A 25,909-nucleotide genomic window follows, 5' to 3' on the forward strand; every position below is an offset into this window, starting at 1 on the left:
TCTAAACAATTCACTATTCATCTCTAAAATATACTTAATTTATAATCTGCCATTTATTCCATTTTTTGGCTCTGACTATGTGCTTGATTTTTTTTTGGAACAAGAGTTGTGGTGATTGTCACCAGTACAGTTTGTACATAGCAATTCCTTCTTATGGCACATTCTCTTCTTTGTCATAGTCTCCTTATTAAGATTCCTCCATCAGTTCAAATACATTTTTTAAACTTGAACATTTTGCTTTCCTTCCTGTTCATGCTCCTGCTTTAGTATCCAAGACATCTTCAAGGAGCAGTGCCTCAAAAAGGTGGTGTCTATCATTAAGGACTCCTCACCACCCAGGATATGCCTTCTTCTCTTTGTCATCGTCAGGAAGGAGATGCAGATGCCTGAAGGCACACACTCAGCAATTCAGGAATAGCTTTTTTCCCGCTGCCATCCAATTTCTGAATGAACACTGAACCCATGAACACTACCTCACTACTTTATTATTTCTATTTCTGCACTACTTATCTAATTTAACAACTATAAATATATAAATATTTACTGTAATTCACAGTTTTTCTCTATATTAACATGTACTGCTGCTGCAAAGTTAACAAATTTCACGATATATGCCAGTGATATTAAATCTGATTCTGATTCTTAAGTGGATGGGCTACGGCAGCAGAAGACCACAAACATGCACTCATTGACTATTTTATTAGGTACAGGAAGCACCTAGAAAAGTGGCCACTGAGTTATGCCAACAATTGTAGTAACATTTTCCTTCATGAGATGCAACCATGAGACAGCCTACTAAAAGATGACAATCAATCATACAAAATGCTGGAGGAACTCAACAAGCCAGGCAGCATCTAGGAAAAGAGTACAGTCGATGTTTCGGGCCAAAACCCCTTGACTGTACTCTTTTCTTAGATGCTGCCTGACCTGCTGAGTTCCTCCAGCATTTTGTTTGTGTTGCTTGGATTTCCAGCATCTGCAGATTTTCTCTTGTTTTTAAATCAATAATCATAACCCAGATTATGCACTAAATTGGTTAAATGCTTTGTCATCAGTGTCTTATGATAACTTGGTACAGGGTATTCAAAACTAATACTTGACTAACCTTGCCTTTAATACATAACCTGATTTACAAATTCAATTAACTGTTCTTTTGTTTAGGCATGACTATGCATAATTTATGGCTGTTTGCTTAGGAATTGCATCCACCTTTTCTGCAGTGATTTCATAAGGAATATTTATACTATTCTAAAGGTCATATTGAGTAAGCTACCACTGTCAATGTTGGCTTTATTCGGTCACCTGTAAGGAATCATGATTTTAGGTGCCAAAGCCACACTTGAAAAGAAGCTTTACAACTTATTATTGCTTCTTCTAGTAAAACAGCAAACTATGTATTGTCAAAACATTAAGAATATCCCTAACAGCCAGACTACTTGTTAACTATTCCATGTCTGAATGCTGAAAATTAATTTTTGCACATACCTTTACTCAGTTTTTCATACCATTGTAATTAAGAGACAATGATTCATTCAGCAATTTAATATTTTAGAGACAAATATCTTCTGTCCTGGAATTAATCATTGGAATTTATAATCTTCACAACGAACAGATGATCTTTATTGTTTTAAACCTCTTGTAGCCAGATGTTAAGTTTTAGAGCTAGAACTAGCATTTTTCTATAACAGGCTTGCTGAGTCTATGATCTCTTGCAAACCTATACACAAGGGTAAAGCTCTGCTTCATTTTGCAACCAATACTCTTAAGGCTGTGGAGGAGGTTACATACTGCAGCTTCATTAAAAGTTCAGAATTATTTACTTAAAACCTATCTACACCTGAGATCCCTCTCAGGGGACATCTACCAGATCAACAAGTCTACAATACAGTTTGGAACTTTCCCTGCAGCGAGGCATTCATGTGCCAAAGAAAGTGGTGTGATGCAAGGATCATCACCTATCACCTATATTAGATAGACAGAAGCAACAGCTGAACAGACATAAAACTTTCACCATCTGGTAAGGATTCTTGAGGTTTCTCATGGGGAAGTTGCATCTCATAGAAAGATCATATCTCATATAAAGACTGTGGCTAATATTGAACAGGAGAATGGTTTCATCGTGTTAATGGTCAAGTGGCATGTGACAGCAATAAAGCAATACCTTTAACCTTGAAATAGCAACTATATATTACTCCTTGGATTGTTGAAGGAAGAGAGAATCTGGGCGGATGGTTGTTCAAAGACCAAAGATATCTTCTGCAGACATGGAATTGGTTCCTTAGAGAAACCCTCAAGTGTTTGTAATTTCTTAGCAACTATACAATTACTTATAAGCCAAATAACATGAAGTTTTTGCAGAACAGGAGATGAACATTCACTATAAATGGAGCCTTGAATTGATGTCTAAACACTGAATACTAAACATGGATCATGAATTTTTAAGTAATTTCCAATCTAATGGCTTGATAATTTTTTGTATTTAAAAATGCGAACATGAGGAATTCTGCAGATGCTGGAAATTCAAGCAACACACCATCAAAGTTGCTGGTGAATGCAGCAGGCCAAGCAGCATCTCTAGGAAGAGGTACAGTCAACGTTTCAGGCCGAGACCCTTTGTATTAACCTTTTGTGAGAACACTAATGCTTGACTGTTTTATGCTTTGTGGCCAAATGGGGTATTTCTGACTATACTGTTTTCAGAATATAGCATTCATTTCCATGGTTCTGCATCTTCTATGCAAAAGACTCAATTCTGCAATTCAGTATAACAATGGAAATAAATAATGTGTGGCATAGGTTTACCCTCAGACATGTAGGCACTTCATGACTTAACAACCTAGTTGGTAAAATTTCTTCAAATATGCAGCAAATCTGTCCAAATATTCCAATCCATAATTTTGGTGTGGTAAGTAACGTAAATTTGAGCAGAGTATCTGTATGAATGGAGTTTTTTCCAGGTGCCAATAATTTTGAACTTTTAATACAAGTCAGAATCAGAATCAGAATCAGGTTTATTATCACTGGCACGTGACATGAAATTTGTTAACTTGGCAGCAGCAGTTCAATGCAATACATAATCTAACCGAGAGAGAGGAAAAATAATAATAAATAAAATAAAACATAACAAATAAACAAGTAAATCAATTATGTATATTGAATAGATTATTTAAAAAATGTGCAAAAACAGAAATACTGTATATTTAAAAAGTGAGGTAGTGTCCATTTAGGAATCGGATGGCAGAGGGGAAGAAGCTGTTCCTGAATGGCTGAGTGTGTGCCTTCAGGCTTCTGTATCTCCTACCTGATGGTAACAGTGAGAAAAGTGCATGCCCTGGATGCTGGAGGTCCTTAATAATGGACACTGCCTTTCTGAGACACCGCTTCCTAAAGATGTCCTGGGTACTTTGTAGGCTAGTACCCAAGATGCCAACAATTTCATTTCTTTATTAACAAATATTCTCACTCTCACTTTCCTTTCACACCCTTTTAACTACTTTTTCTTCCTTAGATAGGTCAGCTAATAACATTATTTATTTGCAATTAAAAATTAAGTGAATGGAAAGTTATGAAACTTAATTTACCAATGCCCCAAATAATGTTGTTACAATTCAAAAATAGCAGGTGCCTTTTCTCACAACAGTCTTCTTATCTCCACAGACCTATCAGGAGCCATTCTGGCAAATGTACTCCTTGGCTCCAGATGATCTCAGACAAAATTCCAGATAATTCATCAAGCTTCACAACCTAACTTATGGACAATTGCATCTCTCCAGCAGCCCATGTTCAGTAGGTTACCTCAGTGCATACTCATGCCCGTAGTTTTGAACTGAGTTACTGAACAGATACTTTTTAAATTAGTGCAGTTTCATATAATCAATCACTATCAATGAAAATATTCCATGTATCTTAACATTTCAGAATGGTTTCTGCTGACGACTATGGTCTAAAAGAGCTTAACTTTGAGTTATGTCTGTCTATTCTGTGCTCAGATTCCAAACTATATAGTCTATTGATATTTCTACTTCTATTCAAATACAAATGATACTAAATAGATAAAATAAAACTAGACGTACACTCAGTGACCAATTCATTAGGCATACCTGCAGACCTGCTTATTAATGCAGGTATCTAATCAGCCAATCACGTGACAGCAACTCAATGCATAAAAGCATGCAGACATGGTCAAAAGGTGCAGTTATGTTCCAAACAAATATCAGAATGGGGACAAAATGTGATCTAAGTGACTTTGACCATGGAATGATCGTTGGTTCCAGACAGATTGGTTGGAATATCTCAGAAACTGCGGATCTCTTGGGATTTTTGCACACAGCTCTCTCAAGGGTTTCCAGAGTATGGTGCAAAAAATATTCAGTGATCAGCAGTTTAGTGGACAAAAATGCCTTGAGAATGAGATAGGTCAGAGGAGAATGGCCAGACTGGTTCATGCGAACAAGAAGGTGACAGTAACTCAAACAACCACAGGTTACAACAGTGATGTACAGAAAGGCATTTCTGAATGCACAATACACTGAACCTTGAAGTGGATGAACTATAGCAGCAGATACCACATATATGCAATAATGCCACTTTATAAGGTACAGGTACAGCCTGGTTGGCACGGAGTAGTCTTGGTTGGCATTACCAGTTGGGCCAAAGCATCTGTTTCCATGCCGTATGACTTTTTTTTATTTTAACTCTTTCAATAGGAAAAAATCATGCTTTCTACTGCCGCTGTGCCAATTTTGGTCTGATAGCAAAGATACATTACTATATGAATCATGTTTAAACTGAAAGCTATTTTAAAATCAAAGGCTATTTTAAAGGCAAGGAAACAATTCTGATTGAGGTTAGAGATGGAATTGGATGCACGTCAGCTCTGACAGGGTCTGCAGGCATTACATCCTACAAAGCAAAATCTAACATTGTAAGTGGCCGTGATGCTTCACTCCCAGATGAGCTCAATGCCTTTTAAGCATGGTTTGAAAGGAAGAATAAAATTACACCTGTGCAAATCCCTACAGCATCTGGTGACCCTGTGATCTCTGGCTTGGAGGATGATGCCAGAACATCTTTCAAGAGCATGAACCCTTGCAAGGCGTCTGGCCCTACTGGTGCACCTGGAGGGGCTCTGAAATCTTGTGCCAACCAACTGGTTGGATTGTTTAAGGAAATCTTCAGTCTCTCACTGATGCAGTCAGAGATTTCCATCTGCTCCAAAAGGGCGACAATCATACCAGTGCCCAAGAAGAGCAGGGTGAGCTGCCTCAGTGATTATCACCCAGTGGCACTCACATCTACAGTGATGAAGTGCTTTGAGAGGTTGGTTATGGGTACAATCAACTCCTGCCTAAGCAAGGACCTGGACCAACTGCAATCTACCTATCACCATAATAGGTCTACAGCAGTTGCAATCTCAGTACCTCTCCATTCAGCCTTGGAGCACCTGGACAATAGCATACCTATGTCAGGCTGCTCAGCATTCAACACAATCATACTGTCAGTTCTAATTCACAAGCTCCAAAACCTGGGTCCCTGCAAATGGATCCCTGACTTTCTCACCATGACACCACAGTCTATGCAGATTGGAAGTAACATCTCCTCCTCACTGAAAATCAACACTGGCACAACTCAAAGATACATGCTTAGCCCACTGCTCTACTCTCTCTACACCCAGGATTGTATGGCTAGGTACAGCCAAATGGCATCTATACATTTGCCAAAGACACAACTGTTGCTGGCAAAATTTCAGATGGTGAATAAAGGCATACAGGAGTGAGATAGATCAACTGATTGAGTGGGGTCACAACAGCAACCTTGCACTCAATGCAAATTGCACAATTGATTGTGAACTTCAGGAAGGGAGATCGAGGGAACACACACCAGTCCTTATTGAGGATCAGAAGTGGAAAGGGTGAGCAGTTTCAAGTTCCTGGGTGTCAACATCTCTGAGGATCTATCCTGGGCCTAACATATTGATGCAGTTACAAAGAAGGCACAACAGTGGCTATCTTTCATGAAGAGTTTGAGGAGACTTGTGATGTCACCAAAGACACTCACAAATTTGTACAGATGTACCGTCGAGAGCATTCTGACTGGTTGTATCATCTGATATGGAAGGGCCACAGCACAGGATTGGAAAAAGCTACAGATAGTTGTAAACTCAGCCAGCTCCACAATGGGCCCTAGCTTCCCCAGCATCCAGGACACCTTCAAAAGATGATGCCTCAACAAGGCATCACCCAGTACATGCCATCTTCTCATCACTACCATCAAGGAGGAGGTACACGAGCCTGAGCACACATACTCAACCTTGCAGGAACAGCTTCTTCCCCTTCACTATCAGACTTCTCAATGCACAATGACCCCATGGACACTACATTAGCATTTTCCCTCTCTTTTTGCACTACTTATTTAATTTAAGTTTCTTTTTATCTATACAGTACATTGGAATTTATGGTTTTACTATTACATATTAAACTGTATGGCTGCTGCAAAACAACAAATTTCATGATATATGCCAATGATGTTAAACCTGATTCTGATTCTGAAATTAATATCTGATGTTGTCAGAGGCACTACTAACAGCATTTTGTGAAAAATATGGATTATTCTATGTGCTTTTGAATATTCACTGGACTATGCTGTGTGTGAAACAAAGGTCACTATGAAGTCACAATGAACATCACTTGATCATGTACATCTAAAATTTGCATGCTGGCAAATTATTTGAAAGGGCAATTATAATAGATGAAATTGTGACCTTTAAGTGCAGTGGAAACATGGTTGGTTGTCTTGTTATTCTATGGTCTTATTTTATTACAAGCAGCTAGTTTGATTTTACATTTGATTTAGCACAATTCTGCAGTTTCCATGGTAATAGTGCTGTGAGAAAAATGTTTTCAATTGCAATTTTAGTGACTTTTAACTCAAAGAATTAATTTCTTTACCTGCATGTAGAAACTATAATTGGAACCTTTTTTCTCTTGAATTGCTTTGAGTTCAAAATAAAATCCGCAGTAGGAAATTATTTCTGAATGGTACCATGGTTCCTGTTTATGAATAAAAATTAAATGCAAATTAATCCTTGATGTTAAAGGACATGAATTATTTTATGTAGCATCAAAGTATTACAAATTATAGACAACTTCAGTGCATTTTAATACATAAATACTTCTAGTCCTATTATCAAGTTATAAGTACTTACACTATCACACCAAAATTTAAACTCACATTTGCTTGCATATGGCTAGAAAATTAAGACCATACGGCCATTAGACATAGAAGTAGAATTATCTCACTCAGTCCATCAAGTTTGCTCTATGATTCGATCAAGGCTGATTTATTATTCCTCGCAAATGGATTCTCCTGTCTTCTATCCATAATCTTTGATGACATTATGATTCAAGAACCTATCAACCTCCATTTTAAATAAACCCAGTAACTCGGCCTCCACTGCCATCTGTGGCAATGAATTCTACAGATTCGCCACCCTCTGGCTAAAGAAATCCTTCCTCATCTCTGTTCTAAAGGGACATCCCTTTTATTCTGAGACTGTGCCCTCTGGTCCGTGGCACCCCCATCATTGGAAAGATCGTCTCCAAGGCCACCCCATTGCTTAAAGCTCTTAAATAACAGCTGCATCAAATACTGACAACGAATATTTCAAGGGACTTTGAATACCAGATTCCCAACTGTAACAACATTATTTTAGTTTGAATACAAGTGTATAAAGGTATATATACATTTATAAGAACAGAGTTATACCATATAGTATGGCTTTGATGCATGATTGTACTCATCATCATCATCACGATTATGAGCAGTGTCATATGACAAGGGCGATCATGGCCTATCCATGAACATGATTGTTCTTGGCAAATTTTTCTCCAGAAGTGGTTTGCCATTGCCTTCTTTTGGGCAGTGTCTTTCCAAGACAGGCAACCTCAGCATTATCAATACTATTCGGAGATTGTCCACCTGGTATCAGTGGTTGCATAACCAGGACTTGTGATATGCACCAGATGCTCATACGTCCATCCACCACCTGCTGTCATGGCTTCACGTGACTCTGATTGGGGGAGGGGTAAGAAGGTGCTACACCTTGCCCAAAGGTGACCTTCAGCCTAGTGGAGGGAAGAAGTGGCTTGCACCTTCTTTGGTAGAGACGTATCTCCACCCCACCACCAGATAGTTGTGCTAACAGTGCTGTTTAGGTGAGAATGACTGCTTTAATAAAGCAGTTTCCATCTTTCCATCTGTTTTTATTTGTGACATTCGATCAATCCAGTAGAAGTGGCATTTATTGGTCCAGCTGTTCATGTTGCTGTAGTAATGTTCCACTGATGTGTTATCATAGGGGATTGTCCCAGACAAGGTGACTTGATGTCCACAGTCCCTGCCTACCTGTATCATTTTCCAGATTCAGAGGGCTGAAAGGGTAGGCCATCTGTATTGAACAGGCATCCAGTACACCAAAGCAGGCTATTCTTCAACAGTTTTTCAATATTTGATAATTTAAATATTATTCAAATACATTTAATTAATAAATTAATGTTATTTGTTTTAAGAATAAACAAATTTAATTAAACAGGTTTAAATTGCAATAAATAATTAAACGCATTAAAAAGCACCTAGCTCCATTCACATTCTTCAAAAGGATCAAATCTTTCAGCCCCTACTCCAACCCTCCGTGGCACTATGCTGTGGACTTGAGTGCCAAGTGCACACTGGTGCTTCAAAACCTTACTGCTTCACCACTAGATCCTACAGTATGCTCAGGGATGGAATGAACAAGCCTCCAGCTTATCTCTGACATATAAATTTGACTGAATGTGTATTAAATTCCAATATTCATTGAGCAGCAAATGATTAACAGCCAGCCAGACTTCTCTTTATCAATCAGTGAGTTATTAATCAGCACAGTTCAATCCTCATATGGAACAGAAATCTGTCGGTTTTCAGTTTTCATTCATTCCATATTCCACTTTAAAGAACATTAGGAAAGGAACAGGAGTAGGCTAATTAGTCTTCTGATGCTGCTCTACCATGGCCAGTCTCCAAGTACTCTTCCCACACTATCTCTGAATCTTTTGATCATCTTTAGTTACCATTGGTGATTGGAGCTCTGAATTAACTTTTTTTGTGGCTCAGAAGCTCTACACAGTAGATTATCTGAAGTACTGTTGTTTCACAGATTGCAGGTTTAGCAGGATCCCGGGGAGTTTGCTAAAATTAGCTTGTCTAAAATTTGGAAGGTTAATCACTTTTTCATGCTTGAGGAGCGCAGACAGTTGAGTTTATCTAGTTTCACTGCCGATTTAAAACACAAAGTGTGAATGAGTAAGGTTCAAGTCCTAGGAATCTTGAATTCAGACCCTTTCTAAAATCATTAGAAATGGCTGAAAGAGGCAGAATCAACATTTTTTATTACTCTGACATACAAAATGTATGCTGGAGGAACTCAGTAGATCGGGCAGCATCTATGGAAAGGAATAAACAGTCAAAAGTTTTGGGCGAAGACCCTTCATCAGGATTGGGAAAAAAGATGAGAAGTCAGATAAGAAGATGGTGGGAGGGGATGAACAAGTACAAGGTGATAGGCGATAGGTGAAACCACGAGAGGGGAAAGGGGGTTAAAGTGAAGAGCTGGGAAGTTGATTGGTAAAAGAGATAAAGGCTGGAGAAGGTGGAATCTGATAGGAGAGGTCTTCTGTCGGAAGACCATGGAAGAAAGGGAAGGAGGAGCAGCACGAGAGGGGAGTGATGGGTGGGTATGGAAAAAGGCGCGAGAGGAATGGGGAATGGTGAAGGGGGGGCAATTACGAGAAATGAATGTTCATTCCATCAGGTTGGAGGCTACCCAGACGGAATAAAAAGAATATAATTGCCCATAGAAGATGAGGGTAGTGGTTGAAGAGCTGGAGATCTGTCAGTGGTGTTCCTGTACTGTACAATTCTATGTTCTATAGCTAAACACAATTATCCTTCAGGTGATAGTTTCAGTCTTCCAGTTCAATGAGCATATTGCTGCGTTATTTTTGTATGGGTCAGTGAATTGCTGTTATCTTTGAGTACCTTGAGTTTTATCATGGACTTAACCTGATGAATCACCAAACCTATTTATAAATTCCCCTGGAGGAATACTTCCCTGCCTCGATCATCTGATTTCTCAGATTATTTTAAGTTACAGGGTACTTCCTGCCTTTCGACTCAGAATATAACAAAGGAATCTGTGACTGACCAAACAAAATGAACTTCCTCAATTGCCAAGAGAAATCCGATTCAATCCACTTCCAGCACCTGTGAGGAATAATATACTCCTTCCACATGTATTAGATTAACAAGTAGGAAAACGAATGTTGTTCTGTTAGACATTGTTTGTATGGAGATGTGAGTTGCAACCCATTGTGTTTTGTTCCATATCCTGTTCTTGATTCTAGCCAGTCAGCCAAGAAGGATCACTGGGATTCTGCTCAATCAGATTTGACCCTGGACAGTAATTTCAAATATTGCTCCCTCTGTGTGAAATAGGCAAACTCTCAGCACTTGTTTTATTAACACCTTGCTTTGCTTGGATCAGTGATGTAAAGGTATCAATATGTGCATTAGGATCTGGCTTATCATGTGCACTCTATGAGCAAGAAAGATACAAGCCCAGTTCAGCACTTAACTGTAACATCATTCTGCAATTAATACAACAAATGGTAATGTAACTGCACTATGGCTCTATATATTATATTATTCTGGGTTAACATTCAACTGCGTCACATGTAAGAGTTACATTTTGCAATGAAAACAGCCACTAAATAAGATCTGAGTGTGTGGATCTCAGTTTAACATGCACAAACACAAAAGGTAACAGGCAGGCAGAATGGACATCACTTGTCCACTTGGCACGGCTGCTACCAAATGAACTGCATATCCTCTACAAGGAAACCACCTGGCTCACACATAGGAAGCAGGCCCTGGTTGAAAGAAACATGTGTGTGATTTCAGAGGAACATATATTATCCTCATTTTTAATGAGAATTCCTTTACATCATCACTTATTGGCTTAGCTGCAAGGATAGGACACAGTGCTAGATGTTATTCAGGAGAGGCCATTTTAATTTTTTTTGGGATTCATAAAAAGTCAAAACACCAGGACGTCATTTCATTGATCAAAAAGTATCTGTTTTGGATCCAACTTTCAATTAATTCCAATACAAACTCTGTAAATGGAGTTGAGCACCACCACCTTCCAAGGCTGAGGCATGACAGTTGTCTGGAAATTTCCAAAGACTTATTTACTCTGAAAAACTGCAGTGCAGTAAAGATCCATAACACACGAGATTCTGCAGAGCAACGCACACAAAATTCTGGGGGAACACAGCAGGTCAGGTAGCATCTATGGAAGTGAATTAAACAGTCTATGTTTTGGGGTATGACTCTTCCTCGGGCCTGGAAAGGAAGGGGGAAGACCCCATAATAAAAAGGTGAGAGGACAGGAAGGAGGAATGTTGTTGTTGTTGTTGTTGTTGTTCATCCTTCGTAGTCGAAGATGACCACGGCTTCAAAGTCAAATGGGAGATTGGTGGCTGTGGGTCCGGAGGTGACTGATGAGGCCAATCCGGGCCCTGAAGGCTCGCCCACATGTGGGACACAAGTGGGTGGGTGCTGTCATGGCAGTGGATGCTGCTCGGGCCTTGCGCACAGCACACTTTCGTTGCGCCTCGATGATGCGCCTGACTTCAGCTGCACGGGCTCCTGTGGTGATCTTGCTGCGCCAAGCTGGACGGTCGAGGGCAAGCGTCTCCCACGTGTTGATATTGACACCCAGGCCTTTGAGGGACGCTTTCAGGCAGTCTTTGTAACGTTTCTTCTGCCCCCCCGACTAAGCGCTTTCCCTGACACAGTTCTCCGTACAGCAGCTGCTTAAGCAATCGGCTGTCTGGCATTCTGACCACATGTCCAGCCCACCTGGCTTGGGCTTTCAGCAGGAGGGTGTAGACGCTGCAGAGCCCAGCTCATTCCAGGATTTCCGTGTCGGGGACTTTGTCCTGCCACCTGATGTGGAGGAGTCTGCAGAGACAGCTCAGGTGAAAGTGGTTAAGCTGTTTGGCGTGTCTGCTGTAGACAGTCCAGTTCTCGCTGGCGTAAAGGAGGGTGGTAAGGACCACTGCACAGTCGACCTTCAGCTTGGTGGTAAGGCTGAGTCCTCTCCGCTCCCAGACGTTCTCACAGAGTCTCCCAAAGGCAGCACTGGCTTTGGCAATCCTGTTGTTGACCTCAGCGTCTATGTTCACTGCGCGAGAGAGTATGCTGCCCAGGTAGGTGAAGTTGTCGGCTGCCTGGAGGTTCTGGCCCTTCACCGTGATGCGCGGCTCCTGGTATGGCTTTCCTGGGGCAAGCTGGTACATAACTTCGGTCTTTTTGGTGCTGATAGTGAGACCAAAGTTGTCGCAGGCTTGTGAGAAGCAGTCCATTTCAGGCTGCATCTCCTGCTCTGTGCTGGCGTTGAGTGCGCAGTCATCAGCAAACAACAAGTCTCTGATGACAGTCTCTCACACCTTTGTAACTGCCTGCAGGCACCTAAGGTTGAACAACCTGCCGTCAGTCCTGTATCTGACGTGGATTCCTTCTTCGTAGTTATGGAAGGCATCTGTCAGCATGGCAAAGAATACCATACTGAACAGAGTCAGGGCAAGAACGCAGCCTTGTTTGACGCCATTTGTCACTGGGAAGGCCTCCGACTCGTCGCCGTCATCCAGAACTTTCACCATCATACCGAATATGAAGGAGGAATAGCTAGAAGGTGAGAGGTGAAACCAGGTGTGTGGGAAGGGTAAAGGGCTGGAGAAGAAGGAATCTGATAGGAGAGGAGAGTGGACCATAGGAGAAAGGGAAGAAGGAAAGGGACCACAGGGAGAAAAGAGGCCAGAGCGGAGAACAGAAGAGGGAAGGAGGAGGGGAAAAATAAAAAGATCTGTATTTATGTTACTGATAGAGGCACAAGCTTGTTCAAAGAGAGCAAAGGTCAGTCCCCATCAGTACGAGAACAAACTGTCACAGATTCCCATTTTAGCATATGTTTCAAGCTTGACTGAATTTCTAGATTTCACTCAATTGTTATGTGATAATGCCATGGTAATTTTAAATTCCTAGTAAGTCTTTAAATACGACAATAACTGCCAAAGTAAACTTATAGTCCATAGCAGAAATCATCCAAATCTTATTTTCATTTCAATTAAAATCAGGTGCTTTTCTTTCACAGATGGCCAATTCACAGTGCCACTAGTAAAATAGCCAAGTTTATAACATTATTTAGAGTGGTGGGAACAGAGTGTTGAGTGAAAGTAGAACTACTTATGACATATGGCTCATTTTACTAAAAAAGATAAGATAGGCCTCAAATGATCAAAAGTCCTTACCCGTGTCATTGCACACGTCAAGTTGATAGGGTGGGTCGCTGGAGAAAAAAATTAAAGAACAAAGGACTGAGGCATTACTGAGTTGAGGACTACAGTAATCAAGACCTACATATTGGTCTGTACATTAAGGAGGTAGGGGTTGGGGTAGGGTTATCAATTAACTTGGAGTTACGTGTCAGTATCAACTTGAAAAGCATTGGTCAATCTTTAGCAGATCAATCGTGGTGGAGGAGGAATAGTAGTCAGGGCTATACTGGGATTGGGTGGTGTTCCAAGGAACAGGCTAAAGATTGATGGGAGGGAGTATGTGGGAGTCTGAGGTTCAGGGAGCTGCCATGAAAGATAATTCAACATAAAGATCCCTGAAAGATGGTTTTTCATCTTCAGACTCTATTGCCTGGACCCCGATTCACTTTAACTAATGATGAAGCAAGCATCAGAAACTTAGGAATGAATAGTTCACTTCTGCATAAACTCCATGCAGAATTTGAAAGAATCTCCATGGACTCTCATACCCAGAGTATGTCCAAGGGTCTTCTGTATAATTGTTTGCTTTATGGGAATTTAATTAAGTAACACAAAATTGTGCAAAGCAGGCTAATTTCTGGAAATGATTACAAATACAGATGGATAATCTTATAAAGCAACTACCCATTTTTAAATTACAAAAAAAATTAAGATATATAAGTTTTTTACTCAGAGAGTGGTAAATGCGTGGAATGGGCTGCTGGCAACGGTGGTGGAGGTGGATACGATAGGGATTTTTAAGAGACTTTTGGATAGGTACATGGAGCTTAGAAAAATAGAGGGCTACGGGTAAGCCTAGTAATTTCTAAGGTAGGGACATGTTCGGCACAACTTTGAGGGCCGAAGGGCCTGTATTGTGCTGTAGGTTTTCTATGTTTCTATGTAGATTCCATGGGGATCATGAGTGACAATGAGACATAGAAGCAGAATTAGGCCACTCGCCCATTAAATCTGCTCTGTCATTTGACCCTGGCTGATATACTGTATTTTCCCTCTCAAACCCATTGTCCTGCCTTCACCCCATAACATTTAATGCCCCTATTAATTAAGAAACTTCAGCATCTCTTTGACCAACGGAAAAGAATGGGGTTTAAATATTATTACATAAATTTGGCACCAAGCTCACAGGCTGAACAGCAATCCATAATGGAGGGTTTTGACCCAAAACGTCGACAATTTCACGCCATAATTAATACGGGCCATAAAGCTTCAAACCTCCCCAGAATTTCTAATCTAACTGATAGCTGGATTTGCCCTCAGGATGACTGAATGTCAGAGTTGATTTTTGTATAAATATTGCCATGTATTGTGTGAAAATAAGATTGATTGCTCTAAAAATAGTCATCTAGAGCTCAGATAACAAAAAAACAACTCATGTCTCATTTTTCCAGTTGATGATATCTGAACTGCTCAGACAGCTTTCTAAACAATGTTTCCATCAACATCACTGTGTACAAAATAGTCCCAAAAAATTAATATTGTTGATGTACAGTAAGTACTATGCAAAAGTCTTAGGCACATACAGTGCCTGTAAAAAGTATTCACCCCGCACCCCCCACCTTGGAAATATTCATGTTTTATTGTCTTACAACATTGAATCACAGAGGATTTAATTTGGTATGGAAACATGAATGTCCTTGAATGGAAAGTCCTACAAAAAGTGATGATACAGCCCAGCCCATTATGGGTAAGGCCCTCCCGACCACTGAGCACACCTACATGAAACATTGTCGCAGGAAAGCAGCATCCATCATCAGGGACCCCTCACCTTCAAAGACATGCTCTCTACTTGCTGCTGCCATCAGGAAGAAGGTACAGGAGCCTCATGACAGGCTCAGGAACAGTTATTACCCCTCAAGATAAGGCTCTTGAACCAAAGAGAATAATTTCACTCAATTTCATTTGCCTCATCATTGAAATGTTCCCACAACTATGGACTTATTTTCAAGGACTCTTCATCTCATACGATTGATATTTATTGCTTATTTATTTATATTTATTTTGTTTTATATTTGAACAGTTTGTTGTCTTTTGCACACTGGTTGAATGATCAAGTTGGAGAGGTTTTTCATTGATTCTGTAATAGTTATTCTATTATGAACTTATTGTATATGCCCACAAGAAAATGATTCTCAGGGTTGTATATGATTACATATATGTACTTTGATAATAAATTTACTTTCAACTCTATTTTGAGGCAGTGCCCTCTGATCCTAGACTCACCCATTGTAAAGAACATCCTCTCCACAGCCGCTCACTTTAGGCCTTTCATTATTCAATGAGGTCCCCCCTCATTGTTCTAAACTCCAGCAAGTATAGGACCAGAGTCATCAATCACACATACGTTAACCCTTTCATTCCTGGAATCACTCTTATGAACCTCCTCTGGATCCTCTCCAATGCCAGCACATCTTTTATTAGATGAGGGGTCCAAAACACTCACAATACTCCAAGTGCTGACTGACCAATGTCTTATAAATCCTCAGCATTACATCATTGCTCTTATATTCTTGTTCTCTCGAAATGAATGCTAACATTGCATTTGCCATCCTCACCACCAAATCAACCTGCAAGTTAACCTTTAAAGAATCCTGCACAAGGATTCACTCCCAAGACCCTCTGCACCCCTGACCTTTGAATTTTATCCCCATTTAAGAAATAGTCTATGCCTTTATTCCTTCCACCAAAGTTTATGACCATATACTTCCTTGCATTATATTCCATCTGCCACTTCTTTGCCCAGTCTCCCAATCTGTCTATGTCATTCTGCTGACTACCTGTTTCCTCTACCCATATTCGTATCATGCACAAACTTGGACACAAAGATATCAATTCTGTTATCCAAATCATTGACATATAACATGAAAAGAAACAGTCTCAACACTGAACTCTGTAGAACACCACTAGTTACCAGCAACAAACAGAAAAGGCCCCCTTTATTCCCACTGTTTGTCTTCTGCTAGTCAATCAATCTTCTATCCAAGTTAGGATCTTTCTTGTAATACCATGGGCTCTTATCTTGTTAAGCAGCTTCATCTGCAGCACCCTGTCAAAGGCCTTTGGAAAATCCAGTTAAACAACATCTACTGACTCTCCTTTGTCTATCCTGTCAATTATTTTCTTGGGGAATTCCAACAGGTTTGTCAGGCAAGACTTCCCCTTAAGGAAACTATACTGACTTTGACCTATTTTACCATGTGCCTTCAAGCACCTCAAAGCCTCGTCCTTAATAATGCACTCCAATATCTTCCCACCCACTGAAGTTAGGCTAATTGGCCTATAATGTCCATTCTGCCTCCCTCCCTTCCTTAAGAGTGGAGAGACACTGGCAATTTTCCATTCCTCTGGAACTATTACAGAATCTAGTGATTCTTGAAAGATTATTACTAATGTCCCTACAATCTCTTCAGCTACCTTTTACTGGGGTGAAGACCATCTGGTCTAGGTGATTTATCAACCTTCATACCTTTCACTTTACCCTTAGTAATAGGAACAGCACTCACTTCTGCCCCCTGACATGCCTTTTCTATCTTCTGTTGTAATTTGTATCTGACATCCTGGCTACTGTTCAGAGGCCTGCATATAATACCATCAGGGTCTTTTTATCCTTGTAGTTCCTTAATTCTACCCACGAGAATCCTGCATCTTTCAATCCTGCCTCACCTCTTTCTAAGGATTTGATTTAATTTTTTACCAACAATGCTACCCTTTCGAAACAAAGTTCTTTGATGTTAAGCTCCCAACTATAACCTTCTTTCAGCCATGATTCAGTGATGCCCATAATGTCATACCTGCACGATTAAAGTCTAACTGCCCTTCAAGATCATCTACTTTATTCTGTAATTTGTGTGTATTCAAATATAACACCTTCAGTTCTGTATTCATCACTCTCTTCAATTTTGTCCCCATGGTACACTTCACCTTATCCCACTGACTTCAATTTTGCCCTATCATCTGCCTATCCTTCCTCTCAGTCTCATTACACACTGCATCTACTTGTATATCAATTGCCCCATCTTTAGTTCTATCACTCCAGTTCCCATCCCCCTGCCAAATTAGATTAAACGTTCAACTTCTGTAGCAAACCTGCCCACAAGTATATTGGTCTCCCTCAGGCTCAGGAGTAACCTGTCCATTTTGTCTTACCGGTCTTACCTTCGCCAGAAGAAATCCCAACGATCCAGGAATTTGAAACTTTGCCCCCTGCACCAATTCCTCAGCCAAATCATCCTATTCTAACTCTCACTGGTCCTACAATAATAAACAAAGGTAATACAGAGACAAGAGAGGGAGAGAGAGGAGTAAAGACTTCCAAAGGAAGACCACATCCATCAGGAATGTTTACAACAATCTCCTCTATGAAAGCGAGATTAAAATGTCATGATCTGTGATGGTTATATCCATAACATGGGTCCCAACCCTACCAATAGAGAACCAGAGTTCATGCTTCAGGTCAAAGACCTTTGTTTGCTTAAACTTTTATTGTTATTTAAACCTCAGATGAAATTTTATTTGAAAAACCTAAATTCCAGGAAAAAGTTGGATTTTTTTTTCGGGAAAGTACACAACTAGTGATTGTCCTGATTGTGTAACTAATGTTTATACCTCTGTTATGATGAAACCATAGCGGATTGCTTCAGAGGGAAAGTATTTCACATATGGCATATCTCCACCATGCTGTAGCTGTAATATGAATGAAAACATTCAGATTTTACAATATGGTCTTTCACAATATCACTACAAATAATTCTTTGATTTCTCTCAAGTATTGTACAGTCATTCCCAACACATTCCTATTCTTCTGACACAAATGATCCAAAAAAAATGGTAAAACACAAACTGCAGCTGGACAATTAATGTTACAAATAGTAAAATTTGAAAATAATTTGAGATTCAAATAGTCATTTTTATGTATTAATTTCCAAAAGCAAACTTATATTTTTGCTCTGTTATAGCCGCTCAATAACCCTAGCCATGGTTGAAAATGTGTTCATTGCCCGTTTGAACGCTGCTGCTTTATTTCTAAGATTATGTTCTGGTTTATCAATCTAGATGAAGCAGCTTCATTGTATCTATCATATTCAACCCTTTGACCAATTTTAACACCTTGATTAGATCATCTGTCAACCTTTTCATCGAGGGCCGATTTTATTTATTTAGACTTGCAGTGATTCCCAGCCTCAGGCCCACAGACCCCTTGCTTAATGGTATTGGTCCATAGCATGAAAAAGGTTGGTAACCCCTGACTTAGAGATACAACGTGAAAAGGCCTTTTGCGTCCTTTGAGCCACACCTCCCAGCAACACCCAATTTAACCCTAAACTAATCATGGGACAATTTACAATAACCAATTAACTCACACGTGGCCAAGTGGTTAAGGTATTCGACTAACGATCTGAAGGTTGTGAGTTCGAGCCCCAGCTGAGGCAGCGTGTTGTGTCCTCGAGCAAGGTACTTAACCACACAGTGCTCCGCGATGACACTGGTGCCAAGCTGTATCGGCCCTTGCCCCTCCCTTGGACAACATCAGTGACGTGGAGAAGGGGAACCCATTGCATGGGCAACAGCCGGTTCTTCAAATCTTCCTGCTCAGGTTTGTACCCTGTAGAGGACACAGTCCACCAGAGGTGCAAACCCACGATCCCCTGGGATCAATGGCTGCCTACTCGATTCATAAATTTTCCATTGAACTCTGTAAGTTCCAAGAAAGCATGGGAAAGAGAACTAGGAGAGTTTTATCTGTTGGTGGGTGGCATGGTAGTGTTGCAGTTAGTGCAATCGCCTTAAGCATCAGCAATTAAGGTTTAATTCCGACCGATGGCTGTGAGGAGTTTGTATGTTCTCCCTGTGGCCACATGGTTTTCTCTGGGTGCTCTGGTTTGCTCCCACTTTCCAAAAGACGTATCATTGGGTTAATGAATTGTGAGCATGCTATGTTGGCATGGTGACACTTGCAGGCTGTTCCCAGCACATCACAAACAATGAAGCAAATGATGTATTTCACTGTATGTTTTGGTGTACATGTGACAAATAAAGCTAATCTTTATCTCTTTGATCAAAGGAGAGTGGAAACAAGGACCTGGTCACTATAAAAGTAGTAGAGTCCGATTCAGAAGGAGCATGGGAACAGTTGATCTTGCTGTGCTCGAGAAAGCCCAGGAACCGGGTCCTCATTTTGTTATAGGGAGCACAATGCGAATTGGATATCAAACCATCAGAATTTCCAAACAATTTGATAGCAGTTTATTGAGTTTTTTTTCCAGGACTCAGTCTGTTGTCTCACAGTAAACACAATATCTCAGAGAAGAACTGATCAAGGCATTGAACTAATACAGAATTTTGACTTTTGATTTCCAAGAGACTAAAAGCCAATCTTTTATTCATCTTTTTAATTACATTTTTTTCTAATTTGCACTAGGTTTCTGTGATTTATTTACGTAAGTACTTAAATCACTTAGCTCTCTATAGCTCAATTTCCTACCTTCAGGACAATTATCTACATATATAGTATTTGTGTTCATACTCATGACCAGTCTAAAGCTTTGAACCATGCCTTACTATGATTATTTTTTGATAATCAATATATTGACTCACTGCATAATAGTTGTTGGTGACAACTTGCAACAAAATGGTCTGTGGCAACAGATTGATCTGCTGTAGTTCCTCAATCTGTCGAGCTGATGAAGAGGGAGCAGAACAAATATTAATAACCAAGCTCCTCTTAACGCTGAGTCAAAACACTTTACTAGCTCTGAATAGGAATAATTTCCTTAGAGAAAATTCCTGTGTTATGAAGGTGCATTGCAGTTAGCTGGCATCACAGTGGTCATACCTGAAGAAGAGCCAGTCACAAAATTTGCCAGTGTCAGACTTCTGTGCGGAGTTTGCACATTCCCTCCCATTTGCCCTGGTTTCTTTCCACATCCCAAAGACATGTTAGTTGTTAGCATCTATGGGAAAGAATAAACAGTTGATGTTTCAGGTCCTGAAGAAGGCTCTTGGCCCAAAACATTGACTGTTTATTCTTTTCCATAGATGCTGCCGACCTGTTGAGTTCCTCCAGCATTTTGTGTGTGTGATGTTAGTTATTTGGTTTATTTGCTACTGTAACTTGCTGCAAGTGCAGAAGGGTGGTGAGTAAAATGGAAGTGTTATGTATATATGTAAGGGAATATGTTATGTTACAGGGATTGATCAAATTGCTTTGGACTTGAATGGTCTTCTAAGTTACAAGGAAATGTTGAAACACAGGTAGCTATGTCATCAGTCACATTATTTTGTAACCATTTACAATCACTTTTAATGGAAAAGCACCATTCACTGTCACTGTTGTGTAGACAAGTAGCAGAATCTGGGGGAGTTGTTGGAAATGTGGGGGAAATAGGTTACCAGGAAAATTAGGGAAGGAATGGGACTGTTCTGTGAGCAATACAGTCATAACTTTTGAGAGCACAAAAGTGACTAATTTAATTATCATATCAAAGAAGGACAAATGAGGCCGAGGAACGTACAATAACTGGTGAGATACTAAGAGGCATCGAAGTTCATAGGGATATTACACTGCATGTCTATTTGCCTCTATTACTGAGGTGATATGGACAAATAGACACACAAGATACTAGAGCAGAAGGGTTATGCTGGAACTGTATAAACCATATGTCACTTTTAGACTACTTCTACTATTTTGGTTATTTCATCATGGGGAAAGGGTGACTGCATGAGAGATAATAAATGCAAGAAGATTTATGAGGATATTGCTTAGACTGACGAGATAGCTAAGAGCAGGCATATTCATCACAGATCGATTTTTTTGAACTATGAAAAATGAGAGAGATTTAAGCGTGGAATATAAAATTATAAGAGATGTAGATATAAAGAATCTATGGGGGGGGGTGGAGAGAATGGAGGAGGTTCAGCCATTTAAAGTACAGTTTCTTCTGTAAGCCATCTCTGTAGCCCAAACACCAAAAGCTTCATTTTACTGAGAGTAGAGAAAAATTAATCAAAGAGACAGGGAAGAGCACTTCGAAGACCTCCTCAACCACATCTCTGTCCTTGACCTGCCTGCTCTGGACTCCATCTCACAGTAACCTTTTTTCAGCCACTTTGCTGCCAACTCTGACTAACAAGAAGACAAGAGGTCAAATCCTAGCCCAAAAGTAACAAGATCTCAGGAGCAGACGGCATTCCCGCTGAAATCCTAAAATTCCACAGTGAAGAACTTCAGTTACAAATCTCATCATCCACATCAGGAAAAAGGTGGCTATCCCAGGGAATCTCAGGGATACAATTATCATTATAATCTTCAAGAAAGGAGACGAGTCTGACTATGGTAATTACATAGATGCTGTCTGCCACAGGAAAAGTTATCATCAACCACTTCCTCCCTGTGGTTGAACAGCTGCTGCCCAAATTACAATGTGGGATCCATCTATCTAGAAGCACAGTGGGTATAATCATTACCATGTGATAACTACAAGGAAATGGAAGCAGCTGCACCAGCCACTATACCTTGCCTTCTTTGACTTCACTTGTCATTGACTGCATCAATTGGGAGGGACTATGAAACACACTCCTCACACTTGGTTTACCACAGCAATTCACCTCCAATCAACACTTACTCCATGATGGTACGCAACCCATGATACTCATCAACAGGTCCATGACAAAATGGATCTCAAGCAAGGCTGTGTTCTCAACCTTTCTCCAGACCTCCACCAAAATGTGCAATTTTAATGTGTACATGCAAACAAAAGGAATCTTAAGGAGATACAAGCATTTTGCTGTTTGTGTAAGTAACCATTACACTACTTTTCCAGGTTAAACTATTGTTCCATAAGCTTCTCCACATTCTAAGCTTAAAAGGTCTCCTTTACTAAAGTAAACTATTTTTCACACCAGGTATCTGTATATATCTACACACACACACACACAAAAATTCTGGAGGAACTCAGCAGGTTAGGCAGCATCTATGGAAATGAATAAACAGTCAACATTTCAGACCGAGACCCTTCGTCAGCTCTGAGAAGGAAGGGGGATGGGGAATGAGGCTAGCTGGTAGGTGATGGGTGAGAAAGGTCATGGGCAAGAGAAGAAGGAATCTGATAGGAGAGGAGAGTGGACCACAGGAGAAAGGGAAGACTTCCTCTTCCCATTCCCATTCTGACATGTCAGTCCATGGCTTCCTCTTGTGTCAAGATGAGGTCACTCTCAGAGTGGAGTAGCAACACCTTATATTCTGTCTGGGTAGCCATCAAACTGATGGCATGAATATCAATTTTTCCCTCTGGTAAAAAAATTTCCTCCCTCTATTCCCCACTCTGACCTTCTTCTCACCTTCCTATCCCTACCCTCTAGGTCCCATTCTCCTATATGCTGTCATATATATTAATATACTGCATATACAGTATACATACAGTAAATAACACATTATATGTCCCAAAGCAAAAAGACACTCAATGCTGAATAATCATCAAAACATTTGAAGGGTTTTGCAGATCACAGTTCAGTGTTAATTCTGCAGTATGTCCATAGTCACTAACATTGGATAATGAAATAGTCAGGTATTTGAAAAATCTTGAGAGAATATAATACACATATAAGCAAATAATCTAAAAGGTCAAGAAACTGAAGTGATGTGAGATCGAATACAAATTGAATCTACAAAACCTATATTGGATGTTTTAGAAGGAAACAAGGGAATTCATTGAGGAAACAGATGAAAGAGCCTATAAACAGGACGTTGTAGCTTAAAATATCTATGACAATGAATATTTTACGCTACCAGTGGAATACTATTTTATTGTTCCCTGATAAACATTTAAATTTTTTTGGTTTTACAACATCAATTTACTTAATACTCCAGAGCATAATAAAATTCCATACAGTCCACTATGTGGAAACTCAGTGCTTATTAAGGAAAATTAAATTAAAAATATTCAAGAGACACACACCCATCATTAAGTATAGGATAATATGAATAACAAAGTTACTCAGTAAATAAATACATTATCTATTGTACATTGATCATCATGAAGGGTCTCGGTCTGAAATGTTGACTGTTTGTTCATTTTCATAGATGCTGCCTAACCTGCTGAGTTCCTCCAGAATTGTACATCAGGGGACTGTCTTGTCTCCCTTTCTCTTCACCATTTACACCTCGGACTTCAACTACTGCACAGAGTCTTGTCACCTTCAGAAGTTTTCGGATGACTCTGCCATAGTCGGATGCATCAGCAAGGGAGATGAGGCTGAGTACAGGGCTACAGTAGGAAACTTTGTCACATGGTATGAGCAGAATTATCTGCAGCTTAATGTGAAAAAGAATAAGGAGCTGGTGGTAGACCTGAGGAGAGCTAAGGTACCAGTGACCCCTGTTTCCATCCAGGTGGTCAGTGTAGACATGGTGGAGGATTACAGATACCTGGGGATACGAATTGACAATAAACTGCACTGGTCTAAGAACACTGAGGCTGTCTACAAGAAGGGTCAGAGCTGTCTCTATTTCCTGAGGAGACTGAGGTCCTTTAATATCTGCCAGATGATACTGAGGATGTTCTACGAGTCTGTGGTGGCCAGTGCGATCATGTTTGCTGTTGTGTGCTGGAGCAGCAGGCTGAGGGTGGCAGACACCAACAGAATCAACAAACTCATTCGTAAGGCCAGTGATGTTGTGGGGATGGAACTGGACTCTCTCATCGTGGTGTCTGAAAAGAGGATGCTGTCTAAGTTGCATGCCATCTTGGTCAATGTCTCCCATCCACTACATAATGTACTGGTTGAGCACAGGAGTACATTCAGCCGGAGACTCATTCCACCGAGATGCAGCAGAGAGCGTCATAGGAAGTCATTCCTGCCTGTGGCCATCAAACTGTACAACTCCTCCCTTGGAGGGTCAGACACCCTGAGCCAATAGGCTGGTCCTGGACTTATTTCATAATTTACTGGCATAAGTTACATATTACTATTTAACTATTTATTGTTCTATTACTATTTATTATTTATGGTGCAACTGTAACGAAAACCAATTTCCCCCGGGATCAATAAAGTATGACTATGACTATGACTATTTAGCAGTTTGTCACAATTATATTTGCAAGATACAGGGCATGTATTAATTAATGCACAGTAACATGATGTGGTGGTTGGCAGGGTGGAAATGCATCTCTACCAAAGGAGGTGTGAGGCACTCTTTTAATCCACTAACTTGCAGGTCACCCTTGGGCAAGATGTAGCACCTGCTTAACCCCCCAGTCAGGGTCATGTGAGGCCAAGGGAGCAGGCGGTGGATGGTGGTATGAGCAGTTGGTGCACATCACAAGTCTGGTTATGCGACTATTGACACCAGGCAGACAATCCCTGAAGAGTATTGATAATGGCTGGGGTCACCCGTCTTGTCAAGATACTGCCCAGAAGAAAGCAATGGCAAACCAAAATTGTTTCTGTAGAAAAACTTGCTAAGAACAATCATGATCATGGTTAAGACCGTGATTGCCCATGTTAATATACACAGCACAGAATGGTAATGATGCTGAACATGATGTGAGAAGAAATAAAATACATTCCAGTTATCGATTTGAGAGGGTATCATTTTCTATTAGCAAGTTGGAAGTCCTGTCAATGAAAGCAATATATTGAGAGATACTTTTTTTAAACTTTTCTTCTTATTTACCTCACTCTAGCTTAGTTTTATTGAAGCGATTCCTGTGCTATCTGGTCATTCTTCATGGTTGACCCTAGACTATTTAGCAGACAGTTGAAATTCAGACATTTTAACTGTACCTAGTGTTTACATACAATTCTGACATTGTATGGGTGATGATACAAATCAGGGCAGCACACTAGCATAGCAGTTAGCAAACAGTGCCAGCGATCACTAATCAGGGTTTGATTTCGCCCCCACCCACTGTGCTGTCTGTAAGGAATTAGTACATTGTCCTCGTGACCGTGTGGGTTTCCTCCCATATTCCAAAGATATACAAGTTAGGGTTAATAAGTTGTGGGTATACTATTTTGGTGGCATGGCAAGGCACTAGAGATGTCATGGTCATCCAGTGCAACCAAGGAGGTCTCCAGTTGTGACGATCGCTTGTAACCACTAGAATAGGGTTTCTGAGGTCAAGAGAGTGGAACTGCCACAGCGCAAAGGCTTTTCCACTTCAAAAGCTTTCTGCACAAGTTGGTCTTGTCATTGTCGAAATCGATGAACAACTTACATACACACTGCTGTAAACATGGCAACACCCGCGGACTGCCCCAACAAAATTTTCACTGGCTTGATTTGACACAAACGGTACATTTCATGAACACAAGAAAATCTGCAGATGCTGGAAATCCAAGCAACACACACAAAATGCTGGAGGAACTCAGCAGGCCAGAAAAGAGCAAACAACACAAGAAGAACGGTCTCAGCATGAATCATCCACTGTATACTCTTTTCTAGCAATGCTGCCTGGCCTGCTGATTTCCTCCAG

General features: G+C 40.3%; 1 protein-coding gene across 1 annotated transcript in view; it reads right to left on the minus strand.

Moving 5' to 3' along the window:
* btbd16 (BTB (POZ) domain containing 16) overlaps positions 1 to 25,909 on the minus strand; it is a 127,935-nt gene that overhangs the window by 19,142 nt on the left and 82,884 nt on the right. Inside the window, exons 13-15 of the mRNA XM_063071117.1 lie at positions 20,031 to 20,113; positions 18,042 to 18,119; positions 6,948 to 7,049 (exon numbers count right to left, since the gene is read on the minus strand). Of these exons, the coding sequence (XP_062927187.1) occupies positions 6,948 to 7,049; positions 18,042 to 18,119; positions 20,031 to 20,113 (263 nt within the window). The remainder of the gene's footprint in view (positions 1 to 6,947; positions 7,050 to 18,041; positions 18,120 to 20,030; positions 20,114 to 25,909) is intronic.

The sequence above is a fragment of the Mobula hypostoma genome, chromosome 19, assembly GCF_963921235.1.
Source record: "Mobula hypostoma chromosome 19, sMobHyp1.1, whole genome shotgun sequence".
Lineage (NCBI taxonomy): Eukaryota > Metazoa > Chordata > Chondrichthyes > Myliobatiformes > Myliobatidae > Mobula > Mobula hypostoma.